The following is a 16,465-nucleotide window of genomic DNA, read 5'->3' on the forward strand; positions in this document are numbered from 1 at the left end:
TCCATGCTACACTGGTGCATCAAAATATCTCAGATATTGCAATTCTTTAATAATTAAATAAGAATTAAAAAATTAAAAATTATCAAAATTTCTTAAAAAAACAGCAAAAATTGGACGACATCTTGGATTTGCCGCCATCTTGGAAACTTTTGTTAATCGTTAGGTATAGTGCACATCTTAGACTACATGTCTAGAACGATTTTGAATTCTATTTAGTTTATGTATTTGAAATATTTTAGATTTTGTTGGGCTCAGAAATGTCAATTTTAACCCGTGTGTTACCATGGCAACAGCTGTAGCACACACACCCACCACCAGTTTAATGGCAAACAAGCAGAAAATAAAAGCTAAGGACCTAAGCTATCAGAAAAACATAGTGAACGAAAATCACTAGGGGGGGAGGGTTTCGGTATTTGGCCCACGGACTAATATGTACAGCCCTAACCCTGTGGAATGTACCATATATATATATATATATATATATATATATATATATATATATATAGAGAGAGAGAGAGAGAGAGAGAGAGAGAGAGAGAGAGAGAGAGAGAGGTAATTGATATAGAGCCCTAAAGCCGATTCGGTCGGAGGCCTCATCAGGGGCGCAAACAGATTAAAAAGAAAAAAAATATTCTGATTGTAACGGTCAATTCATTTTATTTTGTGCAACGAATCTCATTGAACGTTGACAGATTCTTCATTTTCTTTTGTTTATATATCAGCTTCCCATGGCCCGTCACCATGGGTAGGGTCACCCTTGCAAAGTGATTAGATCAAATTCTCTCTCTCAGATATGTGAATGGATAAATATTTAGTCATGTGTTTCGCTACCAATGAACTAACTTCCATTTCGGTTGCACTGTGTAATACAACATTGGTCAAAAAGGTTGTCCCACCCCTATTTCAATGTACTTTTATTTACAAATGATCACCTCACAGCTGTAAATTGTTCGAAATAGTACTTTTTATTCGTGAAACCGCGCCTAACATGGTTAATGGTTAAATGGTTAATGGTTAAAAAATAGAGAAAATTGTAGAGAGTCAAAAGGCATTAAAAAGATACCTGCATGGATGACAGATGCTTACGTCTACAGTTTACACAGTGTATTTGGATTAAATGATCAACAGAGTCAAGCTGAAGTTGATTATATCTAGCAGCTATTTTTAGATTGGTGTATGTAAATGATATGTTGCTCAGGAAGTTTAAATAATTATTAATAAAAACATCATGGAGTGATTTTAATATGCATGTTGTCATTTGTATATTTCTCCAATGTAATTGTTGATTTGGTCACTGTGGACTGTTTTGACATTCCTTCCATGGTATATGGGGTGTCACTTCTTTTTGTTGAGTAAAATGGTCCTATTGTTTGATAAACTCTTAATTTAAAGTAAATAGTCAGAATACCGTTTATTTAGAGGCGGGGGTAATGTGACGAGGTATAAAATCACATCTAGTTTTCCTTAACGTGACTTTATCTTTGGCGGGTACTTATCATCTTATCTGATAGGATATTTTCACAGACCAAAACGGTGGTTCAAATATCTTCATCTTTATTTCCTACAGGTGAGCCAACTATTCAAGTACAACTGCCATTGCCATGATGCATGATTTATTCAGTTATATTATAAAATGGGTGTATTTATTTTAGTTGTTATTTTATTTAAGTTAAGTGTCTAGCTGACTTTAAGACATTCCCTCATTCTACCTGGTAACTGACCAAAACGGTCATACAAATATCTTGATATTTATTGCAGGTGCAATAAAATACTTCTATTCACTAAGAGTAAAATTGGAGTCATTTGACTCTCTAGTCAGAGTCCAGCACCCCTTAACCCTCATGGTGTTAATTTGATTCTATATAAGGGTCAAATTACCCCAGTACTAGTCGTTAGACTCTCTCATCAGAGTCAATCACCCCCTAGCTGTGATGGAGTCAAGCCAGCTCTAAAATCATAGTCAAATTACCGGGGGCCAGTTCCTGGCTTATCCCTTTCACCGATTGTTTTCGCTCGCTGGACAGTAAGACTCGTTTCAGTACTTGTGATTGTTGTGAGCAGACGACGTGGACAGAACAGTTTTCATCATCCTCTGTCGGTATAAACATTACTATATTGGCCATAGTTGGTTTTATGCATGAACAAGTGGTTTTATGTGTGTTTCCGCGTGCAGAATTCATGCAATTATTACTGGCCCGGGCTTCGGTTGCCACACCCTTTATGTGGTATATTGGTATACAGGTCAGCAGGTTTTGTTTCCAGGTTGTAGGTTTGCCCCGCCAATGCATGTCACTGGAGAGGTATGCTCACTCATTTGTATATTTGTGGTATATATGTGCCATGCTGTATATTACTAGATTTACAAACTATTTGTTATTGCTGATACTACATAAAATGCCCCCGGACGGCCTTGTGGTTAGAGTGTCGGCCTCCGGAGAGGGAGGACGTGGGTTCCAGCCCAACCGGGGACATGCTGGTGTTTACTAAACGGTACCTGTTGTCTCTCCGCTTGGCACTGTTGTTGTTGTGCTTTTTCATAATGTGCTAAGGAGTCAAAAGTTCCTTAATACGGGGTCATGGTGAGTCTTTTGTAGAGATATATCAAGGGATGAAGGGATGTGTGAATGGAGTCAATTGTCACCCTCCTGTGGGATCTGGGAGGCGGTACTCCGTCGGTGTCAACTTGTCTTCAATTGTGAGTTATTTTAGGCACCACTGCTGGACTACAAGTTTGGAGTCACTTGTACTCTGATTTTATTCTCAGTGTTACACGGTTGAGTGTTTTTATCAATAAAAGCAATCTGTGACGCACACACACACACACACACACACACACACACACACATATATATATATATATATATATAATAACTGCAACAAGTGCTTAATGTAGGTCAGAGTATTGTGTGTAGTGAGAGGTGTTCACGTGTCACATGGCAACATATATATGTTAGCTCTCCCCTCCTTCGCGATCAGTTTAACGACACGACCTACCCAGTATATATATATATATATATATATATATATATATATATATATATATATATATATATATATATATATATATTATTATTATTATTATCAGTTTTCAGAAGTTTTCACTGGTTTTCATAAATATCTCTTCATTTTTCTCCTTTAAATATCTCTTCATTTTTCTCCTTTAGCTAAATGCAATATATGCATTCCAAATATGCTTTTCTACTTTTCAACGGTTACGGTAAGATCACGACAACACATATTCCAATTTCCTTGCGTAAAGATGCGTGTTGTTACTTATGACACAAAGCAGGGAGTTATTGATAAACATTTTTGCACAATAACTAAATTATGATGGAATTATTTTAAATCGTATGTCACTTGCTGTTCAAAAATATACCAGTACATATTTTTGTTTAATGACCAACTTGCTGATGCGATGAAATGATAAATATTTATACCTTTAGCGTTTTAACAAATATGTCACTTATATTTGCCTTTACCACATGGAATTAATATCAATTTGAAGCACATTTTGGTCTTTAAATATGCATACATACTTGTTAACAACTCGTAATTTGACCAATAGTTTTCCACTCACTGTTTCCCAAAATTCTGTTCTCGCACTTCTCCCCTGTACGGTCGAAAGGACAGTCACATCTGTAGCCAGTACTGCTGGTACTCACACATGAACCATATTGGCAAGGATTTGAGTCACATGGCTCGGGAACTAAACATGTTTAAATCTTCTGTAAAACATACCGCGTATGAAACATAAGGGCTCGAGGCACATGGGTTTGAAACTAAAAGTGTTTAGATCTTCTCTAGAGCATACTCTACATGAACCATATTGTTGTTAACGCGTACATATAACACTTTGAACAAACTGTTAATTCAGATGTAATTCACATGAAATCTTCTCTAGAATACAGCTTTGTATCTAAAGTAAGGGATGCAGCTTTGTCTTTTAAGTAATAATAAATGTGTAGGCATTTTTGTGGGCGGGGCAATAGTAATAACTTTATATGTAACATGGTATAGAAAAGTGCGATTGGAATACTTACTATATCTTTGCTCGCAGTTTTCCCCAAATCGTTGGAGAGGACATACACATTTGTATTCAGAGTACAAAGAAAGTAAAATGCTGGCACGTACACAGGTGCCACCATTTTGGCAGGGGCTTGGGGAACAGGGGTCTGGAATTGGATAACATGTTTTAATACTAAAATAGGGCAGATTTTACCTGTTACTCTGTAACTGTGATGTTCAGTCACAGGGCTGTCATACATATATGTAAAGGCACCCATAAAATAAAATAGTTATATTAGAAAGCAGCAAAACTGTTTAGTCTCAAGTAGTAATTTAAACTAAACTATACACGCACAAACATTTGTATAGTCATATTTTAAGCGTATTATTGCTTTGACTAGAAGTTTTTGATCAGAATTTCTCGCCTATCGGATATCTTTAAAATTCGTTAAAAAGTGTTCAAACATTTACCCACCAGGAATGGCGGTGGCCGAGAGCCCTGTGTCATTGTGACATGCCACCCCGGCATCTTGACGGTGGTAACAGTCGTGTACACCCAGACCTCTGTGAGAGCAGTCGAATATACTGGACTCCTTGCCTCTACAGCGCAAATCATCCAGCCATATTCGGCCATAAGTATGATGGTCAGACCAATCAGATTCGAATACTCTGGCATTGTACGGGCTACAACAAGATACATTTAGCAGTTTTTACAGTCATTCATAGGTTAAGGAAGAGGTTAGGGAGGGTTCCCTACAATGTATCGAAATTTTGTTTTCTGAATGGTTAATCCCAGCAAACACGTCACTTTGATACCGCGTGGATAATTCGTCGCTATGATGTTATTATGTGGTAGCAATGTGCTAGCAACTTAATCTGAACGTGTCGTGTTTGATGGGAACCGCTAACTCATTTTAAATTCGGGGGTAAACGTCGACTATAAAATCCATCGTTAAGACAACTAAATTATTTATGTTGTAGTATTGCATTCAGCCACTGGATGGACATTAAAATAATGGCGCACTTTCTGCAACAGCGTGGAGAGAGCATTTATCATGAAATGTTCTCTCATTTAGAGCTGTTATTAAAGCCACGCAATGACACATTATTACCAATATAACTTTAATGAAAACCACACCTGTATCCCAGCAAACGGCATACAACCTCTGCTTCAGTGTTGCCAAAGCCATCGCCACAAACTGTCCCCCACTGGCCATCATGATAAACCTCCACTCGGCCTATGTTTCTAATCATCAAACCTACTAAACGGATCTTTTTCCCTGTAAACTGATCTGAAATGGCGGGTGTAATAGAATATAATAGAATAGAATAGAATAGACTTCATAACCATAACAAATTCATTCACTAGCATGAAATAAAATGATGTACATTCTTGCTCAAAATGATGGAATACTTTTTAAAATCCTCATGTATTTGTTGTTTTTTATTTTTAATTTTCACAGTGACAATTTTGGCAAAACATTAGATATACCTGGGTTGGTCAATCACAAATAATCGATTTGCAAGCTATGGTTATGTAATCAATTCATTGGACAATGTTCAGATGGCTATGCCTGTGTGACAAGTCCAAGGAAAAATGTAAGGGCAAATGTACGTTTAGGCCCCTAACGCAGGAACATATATGTTTAGTTTCACGTACCTGTAAAAAATTACGCTTGAAGGAAGAGTGACTATACACGTTGTAAAAGCCAAATAAGAACTTGGTAAGTTGTTGGGTTATAGGTTGCCTAGCGCAAAAAAAGAACATTGATTTCACCTTGGATTGGTTCAAGGATCCGCCAGTAACTCACCTAACGGTGTCACACAAAGCACAGCAAAGGTGACCCTTGTAAAACTACAGCCAGGTAGGACTGTATACTATGCAAGTCGTGAAAAAGGGAAGTGCACCTTCTCCGCGGAAAAGTGGCGAAAGCACACGGAACCCCAGTTTTCTGAAGAAAATACACCAGCAGACACCACCTGATTCGTGGGTTGGGCCAAGGTGTACTCACAGGAAAATTGTTTCACCCCGTAAGGTAAGAATTGCTGGTAGGAAATGGACTGCCGATCCTATTGCCGTGAAATGCGTCCTTAAAGGCATGTAAGGTTTTCTGATAAAGCAAGGTTTTTTCTTTGTGGCGCTGTGCCCAGACCTCACGTTTCATGGCAGAAGAGATTAGCCGAAGACCATAAAGTGTTAAATTTTGCTCAAGATGGCAGTTCTTTACATCTTATGAAGCTTGATCTGGTACGTGTTCCTCGGAGATGCTGACTTTTACATGCAAGTTCTGACGACAGAAACAGTTCCATTCTTTCGCTAGAACTCATTTTGTTTGTAATTTCTTTTGTTACGTGCATAAAACTGCAATTTGGTTCATGTCAACTTGCTCACTGAGCATTTTTTTCAGGGATAAGGAAATTGAGAAATAATACTTGGTTGCCTGCATTGAATCCTACTGAGCAATGCTGGGATACTCCACACCGTGCCATAAGAGGGAGAGAGGCCCAGACGCCTGCAAGGGATGGGATGAGGCAGACGATCTTGTCTAAGGTGGGTCAATCTGAACTAACAAGCTCCAGAAATTGGTTAAGTCGGTAACTTGAGGATAAGATAACGCCATCTGGATTTGTGGCAGCTACCCAAGATGTTGTCTCTGTGATTTAATTTTTTCAATGCACAATATTGCCTTTAGGTGACATTGCCTTGCTCCTCTGATTTCAGATGTTTTAACATAAAATTTGATACTTGATATTCAAAGTGATTTAAAGATTTGTGATCTGTGAATTGATTAGTTTTATTTTATTTTGTTTCCCGTAAACTGATCACCCCTGCACACAAACACGGCATTGGTACTCTCATATGTACGTATATATCTCGGGGCAAAATCTAGGCAGTAAAAACACTTTTAATGTGAACTGCACAAAGACAAGTGTTATAATTTTGTGACACATGGGATCAAGGTAAATCAACTGCCCATACATTCACATTAAACAAATAAAACTCACCGCTTTCATATTGGCAAAGATAGCCCCATGTGCCGACTGGACAGCTACATCTACCGTTATAGTAAGTCTCATCAATATATCCTCCATTTTGACAACCTACTTTAAGAATAAAGTAAACTGTAGTGAGTATATACGCTGATAATACGCAGAGCAATAGCACGTTGCCGTGTAATAGATACACAAAGAAACACAATCTGCCTTGACAATTACACGTGCCTCAGTTAAGTAAAAGATCTTTATGGGTTGTTTGATGCATTCGTAATAGTATTGTGTCGTATTATGTTGTATTGTGTTGCAATATTTGTTATCGGAAACTGAGGACAGAGATGTGTCATCGGTTGCTTTGCTCCAAATTTATCTATCTGGAAACAATCAATGGTGTTAGTAAACTACACAAAAAAAGCTGCTTATAAACTGGATAACAAGTTTATAAAAATCATTTTAAAAGGGCCATTATCCGTAGGATTATCAGTGGTTTGTCCTAAAGCAAACGAATATCAAGATTGAACCAACACAGTGGTAATTTAATTTCTTGATGGCACTGCAGACAATAAGGATTTTGAAATGAAACCGGTCGGGGCAAAATAACTTCTGTTCTTTTTTTTCTTTTTTATTATATATATATACTCGTACAGGAAAAACACTTTATATATATATATATATATATATATATATATATATATATATATATATATATATATATATATATATATATATATATATATATATCACTAGAGGCTCCTCACTCGCACCTTTTTTTTTTTGTTTATAGTCAGGTTAATAACTTGGAAACACTGAAGAAGACAATGAATATCAAGATATACATTTCAATTTCTATAACTAGTATCTCACTGCACAGATCCAACTTACGTGCGTTGTGCTGGCATTCTTGTCCATAGTGGTTAGAGTCGCACTGGCAGATGTATTTTTTGAATTGGTACGGCCAGTAAGGGATTGTCTTCGGGTGACACGTTCCACCATTCTGACACGGATTGTTATAGCAGGGATCTTAAAAACAAAGGAGGGATTGAAAAATATTCACAGTAAAATTTGGCCATAAAATCTTCTCAAGCACTAGTTTTTCGGTGCTTCAAAGTACCGAATCCAAGCATCAACGGGGGCATCAGACATATATATATAACACTTACAAAATACAATGGCAATTTTCAGGTTTGCAATGAATAACTTACACTTTATAACTACAGGCACAGTGGAACACAATCATCAATGCATTCATTGATAATTTTAGACACTATGTTTACTCCTTTGTTTTTTCATCTTTCTCTAGAATATGATTAACTTTATGCTATTGTGCAAACTACTTCATACATATGGCGGCAGAAATAGTGTTATAAAACGAACGAACGTGCAATAGGAAGGCTTACCGTATGTAGTTGCTTCCGGCGCCACTAAACATAAAATGGAAATATTTAAATTTTCAATAATACATGTGGTGATATGTGACACAAAATGCTGCTGCTAAAACCATATTGAGATAGATATTACATCGATGAACTCTTGTTTAACGCAAAACCACATATTACATAATATTGTATTTCAAATTTGACTGAACGATAAAAATACCTGTTGTTGGGATTGCGTCTGCCGCAGTGGTTTCCCCTGTCGAATATGAAATAATGAAATAATGTTAATAATGAATCTATATGAGAGTATGCATACATACCTAGTTTTGAATTTTTTTTTTAATATTTAATCTACCTATTTACCAAATACTGCTATGCCTGACTAAATATATTTTATATTTGACTTGTTGATTTGCGAGATAGGTGTTTGATCATATGATGAAAACGGTACACACCTTTATTATCAATTCTATAAATATTACCCTTAAGGTTCCCTTGGAGTTAACGTTAAAAAGGACGATTGGTCACTGCTGAAGATGACTTAACAGTAACTGATGGCCAGTTATTTGATAGAAAAATCAACTCTCAGTTACCGTAAGCGCTGTACTCGCACTTCTGCCCAGTGCGGTAGTAAGGACAGTTACATCTGTAGCCAGTGTACGGCCAATAGTAACTGTTGGTTCGTATACATGTACCGCCATACTGGCAGGGGTTTGGGGAACAGGGGTCTGGAATTGGTCATGTTTGAATTAAGTTTGAGCCATTGTCATTTCGCTTTATTATGTTTATATTTTAACAGACACATATTAAACAGTTTAGGATTTACTGGAATGGTGCATGTTTAAATGAAGTGTAAGATATTGCAATAATACTATATTATCTTACCGTTTGGGTTTTCAATAAATATCTTAAACTAAAACTGTAAGAACAATACAATAAAATGCACGGAGAATTGAGACACATGTTATCATATAAGAATGTATTTGCAAAAACGTGTGTATTTTCTATACATAAAAGACTGTAATTATATATATTTACCCGGCCCACACTTAAGATTCTATTTAAGGTAGCTCTCTCATATTAGCTATTTTTGCGATCGGCGCAGGTTTCTAGCATAATTAGTTTGTGGAGATAGCGGCTAATTATGAAAATAAAACATGCAGTAAAATACGTAATTCATCTTTTTAAGAAATCTGTATGAAATACTTGATGTTATTTTGGTCGAAGCGCTACGAATATGTCAGCAATGCGTTGCGTATCAGTGAACGCTTGATCTTTTACGACGGTAAGTACCCACTTACGACTTTGTTTACAAATGCCGCAATTTAAGAAATTACGCGAAGAAGGGATGGAAAAGAGCATTTTAATAATGCTTGTGTAACAGTGGCAAGATCTTATCTCACGGAAAATATTCACAAGGGCTTGCATTTTGACCACAAAGTGTATTGTGGTGATTTGTCACATGTTTACGATGTGTGCAACAAGACATTGTCTTCTTCAGCATTGGTTTCCGATCACCCTGGGCCAAGTTACCGTGATTTGTATGCTGAAAACAATTCTCTTTTCTTTCACAATTAGTTAAAATAATTATACTCATGGCGTTTTGTTGTTAATTCAATTATGTTATTGAACAATATAACCTGCAAACAGTGCGATTTTTAACTCTCCAGGAAAGATGCAACAGGTATAAATATCTTAAGAGAAATTATTCCGCCCATAATTTATTAGAGGAGTGTCTAGATCGAGTCACGAAATTTAGTTAATGTATCCTATAATAAAGAGCAGAAAATCCTTTGATCTCATAATTCGCGCGATCAGAGTAGCAGTACCAGGCCTATTTTCAGTGTTTTAACCATATTAAGGTATTGAAATATAATGAATTATCACTAAATAATTCACGGCACACAGGAAGATCCCTGTTATTTCATTTTTTTTTATTTCATCCCAGCCAATTAACTAAATCCTGTGTTCAACCTTGAGCAAATTATTTATAATACCACGTTTATAAAAATAATTTCTTAGTGTTTAGGTCAAAAATAAATAAATAAATAAGTACGTATATTTATTATTGATATTTATTTGATTTCATGTTGTAAATATAATATCAAATCGAAATAAACTGATAACCAAAAGATGTCTTTAGATGAATATTCTAATTTTTTGCCACCTAGATTTCTAAGCACGTTTGTGAATAAATATGGCTACATGTATCTTACCAGTAGTAAGAAATTGATACACTGTTAAAACAATGTACAGGGTATATCAAAATATACAAAGCAAATAATCTATCCAGCCATTTTAATGTTTAAAAAAATATTTATATCAGTAAGAAAAAATAAAGAATAGGAAGGAAAAAGTCACATGAGATTGATACATGTGCTTGTAGGTCCAGCCTATAAAAAATCCAATATGGCGGTATTCCATGAGGCATACTGAAATTCAACTGATATTTTCAACATTTGAATATCAATTTATTATGAATGGGATAAGCAAATTTGATTAAATTTGGTTACCTGGTGCAGAGAAGTATAAATATAATTGTTATGGAAGCAAAATAAGTGTATGAGTTAAAAAAAACCCATGATACAAACTTATTTATTTAAATTTGCTTGAATTTTCCATTGATTCCTATGTAAAAAAAAAAAAAAAAAAAAAAAAAAAAAAAAAAAAAAAAAAAAAAATTGATGTTCAAGCAGCCCTGGCTCAAAAAGAAGCTGGATGTGGTACATATTTTTTATTTATTTATTTATTTATTTATTTATTTATTTATTTATTTATTTATTTCATTTTTTTTTGTTTTGTAAATTTCTTTGAGGTCTACCAAGATCTATAACATATCCATATAAAATTAAAATCGCTAGGGCAGATTTTTTTCCTTTTTTTTTCTTTTTTTTTTTTTTTTTTTTGCATTTTTCAGCAAAATTAAGGGCATTTTGGCAAAATCCCCATATAACGCAATGTAATAAACGTAGCGTTTTTCGGGACGCCACCTCTCGAAAGCAAGCTGGAGTACCTCCAATTTTTTTCATATTTTTTACTCATATGGTGAGAAAATTTTGTCTTACAATTAGAATCAAAATCGCTAGAGCAGAAATATGAAATCGGAAATATGAGAGAGCGTCCTTAAGTAACTTCCACACAGTAAAAATACAGGCAACAAAACAAACGAGGGAACGTACACAATTAAGGCTTACCGTATGTAGTTCCTTCCGGCATTTCTGAACATGAAATGGGAATATTTCTTAAATGTTTAAAAGTCTGTAATGTGACTGGATGCAAAATACACAGTAGTTGACTTAATGTTAAACAATTTATCCTCATATATGGAGGACTCATACCGTTACATATAACACTTCATAATATGAACATATTTTAGAGTTTCATTGTATGATTTCCCTCACATACCAGTTGTGATTCCGTTTGCCACCGTGGTTTCTCCTGTAAAAGATGAAAATACATAAAATACTTAGTAAATATTTGTCGGATCGTTTTAGATTACAATTATTAACCAAGTGCTGCTTCTTGAAAAATGCTATACAAGTTGTGCAACTATATATTTTGTTCAATCATCAACTTGTTGACTAGCCCAACAGGTGCTTTATCACGTGACAAAAATAGTAATTATATATAATTATAGTAATTATAATTATATAAGTTTTACAAATCATATTCAGTGCATTAACTAGAGTTAAAAGTAAGTTGTTGGATATTTTGGTTCTACATATGCACATACATTGAAAAATAACTTATAATGTGATAGAAAAAGTCAACTCACGGTATCCGTAGGCGCCGTACTCGCACTTTTGCCCAGTGCGGTAGTAAGGACAGTTACATCTGTAGCCAGTGTATGGCCAGTAGTAATGGCTGGTACGTATACATGTACCACCATACTGGCAGGGGTTTTGGGAACAAGGGTCTAGAATGGTACATGTTTATATGACGTTTTAGATATGGCTGTGATACAATATTATGCTAATCTTCAGGTTAACAACGGATAACTAATACTAAGACAGACAAAAATCAAATTGTTAGATTCTACTAGTAGCGAAGTGGCGAAGTCTATGCAAAAGTAACATTGATACCATAAAACAAACGAGGGAACGTACAAATGGAAAGCTTACCGTATGTAGTTGCCTCCGCTGTTGCTGAACATGGAATGGATATACTTCAATTTTAATGTTTAAAATGTACACTGTGCCTTATTGCACATTAAACATGAAGTTGACTTAACGTTAAACAAAGTGTTTGATTGTCATAATTTGATAGATACTGAGGATTCTAAAATATATGACAAAGCATTACATGAACATTTGTACAGAACTTTACTAAATGGTTTTCCGCTCATACCAGTTGTGATTTCCTTTTCCGACGTGGTTTCTTGTGTAGAGCATAAAATAAGACATTAAAATGCTTAGTTAACTTTTGTTGCATCGTACTGGGCTGCGGTTATTTATCAAATGCCACTTCTTAGGAAATACTATGCTCAGCATTCAAATATATAAATTTTGTTTTATTTTCAACGTATTGGTTAACCTTACAAGTGCATTGACAGGCGTCACAAATGAAATACTTCCTACTTTTGCAGTGATTTTACAAATATTATCGGCATGTCTTTCCTTAGATGACTTAAAAGAGAGTAAAAATAAAATGAAGGATGTTTCGCACTTAAAATATGCATACGCAATAAAAAATCGTTACTTGATCAAAAAAGTTTAACTTACGATATCCGTAAGCGCCGAACTCGCACTTTTGCCCAGTACGGTAGTAAGGACAGTTACATCTGTAGCCAGTGTATGGCCAATAGTAACTATTGGTACGTATACATGTACCGCCATACTGGCAGGGGATTTGGGAACAAGGGTCTGGAATGGTACATGTTTATTTGACGTAGAAGCCCCGCAATGTCACAACATAATGCCATTCTTCCAGTTTACAATAAATATATTAAAACAAATCTACAGTCACAGTAGAATGGCTTTTTGAGGCGTGCACAGAAACTTCAGACAAAACTCAAGCCATGCACATAAGAATGTACTTACAAAAAACTTGGATAAATCTTATGGACTTCAAACTATAAATTTATACATTTTCAATTATAACAACTTGAAGCCAGCCCACTGTACTTTATTAATAGCAACTGCCAGGCAGCATTTGTAAAAGTAATAACATCATAACTCACGGGGTCACGTACAATAGGGAAGCTTACCGTATGGAGTTGTCTCCGGCATTGCTAAACATGAAATGTAAATATTTCGATTTCAATGTAAAAATAACGTGCGTTGTAACTTACGTCAAAAAATTACTTAGTAGTTGACTAAACGTTCAACATTTTTTATGTACACTTAAAGTAAAAGAAAACGTACATTTCTCAATAAATATTTGTACTTCGAAATACAACGTTATTGTTGAGAGAGAGAGAGAGAGAGAGAGAGAGAGAGAGGGAGAGAGAGAGAGACGGAGAAAGCGTTTTCCTCTCAAGCTTACTATACGTTGTAGCTACATTGGTCTCCGTGGTGTGTTCTAGACGACAAAGTGAAAATTTTACAATCAGTGCATAAAGACAATGGAATAGTTTACATTAGTGAAAAAGATTAAACAATGATCTGAGCTGAGCTATTGAATAATAGAGCCACCTTAACATTCCCATTATTGCATTCTGGCACATTACTGATTGGGGCTGAGCAAAAAAACATCAAATTTACATTTTGTTATTACCTCCGCCAAGGAGGTTATGTTTTCACCTCTGTTTGTCTATTTGTCTGTCATCAACATAACTCAATAAGTTATGAACCGATTTTGATTAAATTTTCAGGAACTGTCAGAAGTGGACCAAGGAAGAGATGATTAGTTTTTCCTGGTGATCCGGATCAATAATCAATCAATAATCAATAATAATAAAAAATCGCTTCCTTGGCGGAGGTCTGCACTCTCAGAGTGCTTTTCCAGTTGAATTATATAATGACCTTACCTTTAGATTAAAACAGTAAATAAAATCACCTTCATTCTCTAAACATACGAGAGGAGAAATAACACACATAATTTAATCACCGCCTGTCATGACACAGGCCTCACATTAATAAGCAATATATTATATTCATATCGTATTCTTTTTATCTAGCAAACAAACGTTTATCAAAGGCAAACGTTGAAGCCGACAGTATCGAGTGACAACAGATAAACACTGACGTGGTCAACGGCTACCAAAGATGGCACATTGCGCCTTCGTTTATGCAATTTTTTCTGACATAGTGAGTAAGTTGAATTATCATTGTGGTTCACTTTATCCAGACAGAGAAACCAAATTAATTTACATCAGCCTTATAAATAGGTTGTCCTGGAATTACCTCAAAAGGGAAATATACCTACAGTGCAGCCAAGGAACAAACCGGTACGTAATTCGTTAAGCACTTTATATATATATATATATATATATATATATATATATATATATATATATATATATATATATATATATATATATATAAGACCAGATATTCCCTACAAACCATTCAAAGACGAGCTTTTGTAACCGCAACTTTCCAAATATTTGCAAATTTTTTTCATTCAAGCGAAAATTAGGCTGCGTTCACATGATAAATCTAAATTCTAAAAACCTAAAAATCCATTGGCGGTATCTGGCGATCACGGTCTGTGCCCTGAATACTCCGCGGCGATATTAACTACCAGCGCGAGCGAGTCGTTTCCAAAGCTGTAATTAATTATCCGCTGCGCTCGTAGGAGATTCTGATACCTGCGCAGTTGTATTTCTAAACAGTGGATTTCGTCAATTTGCACTCATATATGTCGTGTGTATATGGACCTCATCTTCTTCGTCTTGATGTTGCACAAAATCGAAAAACACATTTTTCAAAAAAAACACGACCGTCATTTTCTTTCTCTCTAGGTATCAGAATTTCCTCTGAGCCAAACGGAGATTTAATTACAGCTTTGGAAGTAACTCGCTCGCTCTGCTAGTTAATTACGCCGCGGGTTATTCAGGGGACAGACCGTGATCACTAGATACCGCCAATGGATTTTTAGGCTTTTAGAATTTAGATTTTTCATGTGAACGCAGCCTTATACATTGAGCATTTCCTTATACCAAATCGATCCATCTATCGGATGGAGCCAGGATTATTTGAAGGGGGTGGGGGTGGGGGTCCGGAACTGAACGACTGGCCTTGTATGCGAAGCCGACAATTGCCCCATTGGTGTGGGGTTCGGGGATTGCTCAAGGGCCCCGTAAATTGTCGGCGTTTTAAAGAGAAACCATTTGGTACATTTCAGAACTTTGATTTAACTAGTCAAAATAATTGCAAGATGGGAATATTGGTGTGATATATAATTTCAAAAACTAAAGGGGGGTGACAGGGCTCCCTGACGCCCCATCTCGCCCTCTCTAAATCCGCCACTGCTATGTACTGTAAAAATCTAAGAATATTTTCTGCCTGAAATGTATAATTAATTAAATCATACCTGGTCTGTACGTGGTCTGACAGTTCCTCTCGTCCGACCCGTCGCTGCAATCCCACCTTCCATTGCAGACATAGCTCCACGGTATATACCTCCCCGTGGGGCACCGGAAGCTACTCTGGGACACTAGGAAATACGGAATACATTTGCCTTTGAGAACTATCTACCTAGCTCCACGGTATATACCTCCCCGTGGGGCACCGGAAGCTACTCTGGGACACTAGGAAATTTGGAATGCATATCCATTTGAATACTATATACACAGTTTTTGTCTTTCTTTTTTTTTCTTTAAAAAAAAAAAAAAGAATAAATAAAAAAAAAACAAAAAAACGCTAGCACATCATTTCTAAAACTATGTAAATATATATGTATATATTTTTAGTTAAGAAAAATGATAATTATTTGAGGAAAATGATCACGAGTAAGTGAAATGTTCAAAACTTGAGAATGATTAGCAACGAGCAGTATACGTATGTTGTCTTTGAATAAGATCATGCTTACCTGCCCGCCCAGACAGCGAAATAACAACGATCAAGAAAAATGTCGTCTGCATCATTTCACATCCTCAACACTAATGACTTGTCACCTCGTGTTTCACTGGGTGAAGGAACGCTGTG

The 16,465-nt window shown here is 35.8% G+C and overlaps 1 protein-coding gene across 4 annotated transcripts in view; it reads right to left on the bottom strand.

The window, feature by feature from the left end:
* LOC106156295 (scavenger receptor cysteine-rich type 1 protein M130) overlaps positions 1–16,465 on the bottom strand; it is a 34,919-nt gene extending 18,454 nt beyond the window's left edge. Inside the window, exons 1-19 of one of the 4 annotated variants that reach the window (XM_087012827.1) lie at positions 16,350–16,465; positions 15,852–15,974; positions 13,860–13,895; positions 13,582–13,605; positions 13,097–13,237; positions 12,723–12,752; positions 12,497–12,520; positions 12,151–12,291; positions 11,781–11,813; positions 11,570–11,593; positions 8,969–9,103; positions 8,596–8,631; positions 8,397–8,420; positions 7,882–8,019; positions 7,012–7,107; positions 5,144–5,297; positions 4,481–4,689; positions 4,041–4,172; positions 3,578–3,706 (exon numbers count right to left, since the gene is read on the bottom strand). In XM_087012827.1, the coding sequence (XP_086868953.1) occupies positions 3,578–3,706; positions 4,041–4,172; positions 4,481–4,689; positions 5,144–5,297; positions 7,012–7,107; positions 7,882–8,019; positions 8,397–8,420; positions 8,596–8,631; positions 8,969–9,103; positions 11,570–11,593; positions 11,781–11,813; positions 12,151–12,291; positions 12,497–12,520; positions 12,723–12,752; positions 13,097–13,237; positions 13,582–13,605; positions 13,860–13,895; positions 15,852–15,974; positions 16,350–16,404 (1,684 nt within the window). In that variant the 5' untranslated portion in view covers positions 16,405–16,465. Of the gene's footprint in view, positions 1–3,577; positions 3,707–4,040; positions 4,173–4,480; positions 4,690–5,143; positions 5,298–7,011; positions 7,111–7,881; positions 8,020–8,396; positions 8,421–8,595; positions 8,632–8,968; positions 9,104–11,569; positions 11,594–11,780; positions 11,814–12,150; positions 12,292–12,496; positions 12,521–12,722; positions 12,753–13,096; positions 13,238–13,581; positions 13,606–13,859; positions 13,896–15,851; positions 15,975–16,349 lie in introns of all 4 variants that reach the window. The other 3 variants (XM_087012826.1, XM_087012828.1, XM_087012829.1) reach the window with 3 other exon arrangements.

Source organism: Lingula anatina, chromosome 5, assembly GCF_051362555.1.
Source record: "Lingula anatina isolate TDL-2025a chromosome 5, LinAna3.0, whole genome shotgun sequence".
Taxonomy (NCBI): domain Eukaryota; kingdom Metazoa; phylum Brachiopoda; class Lingulata; order Lingulida; family Lingulidae; genus Lingula; species Lingula anatina.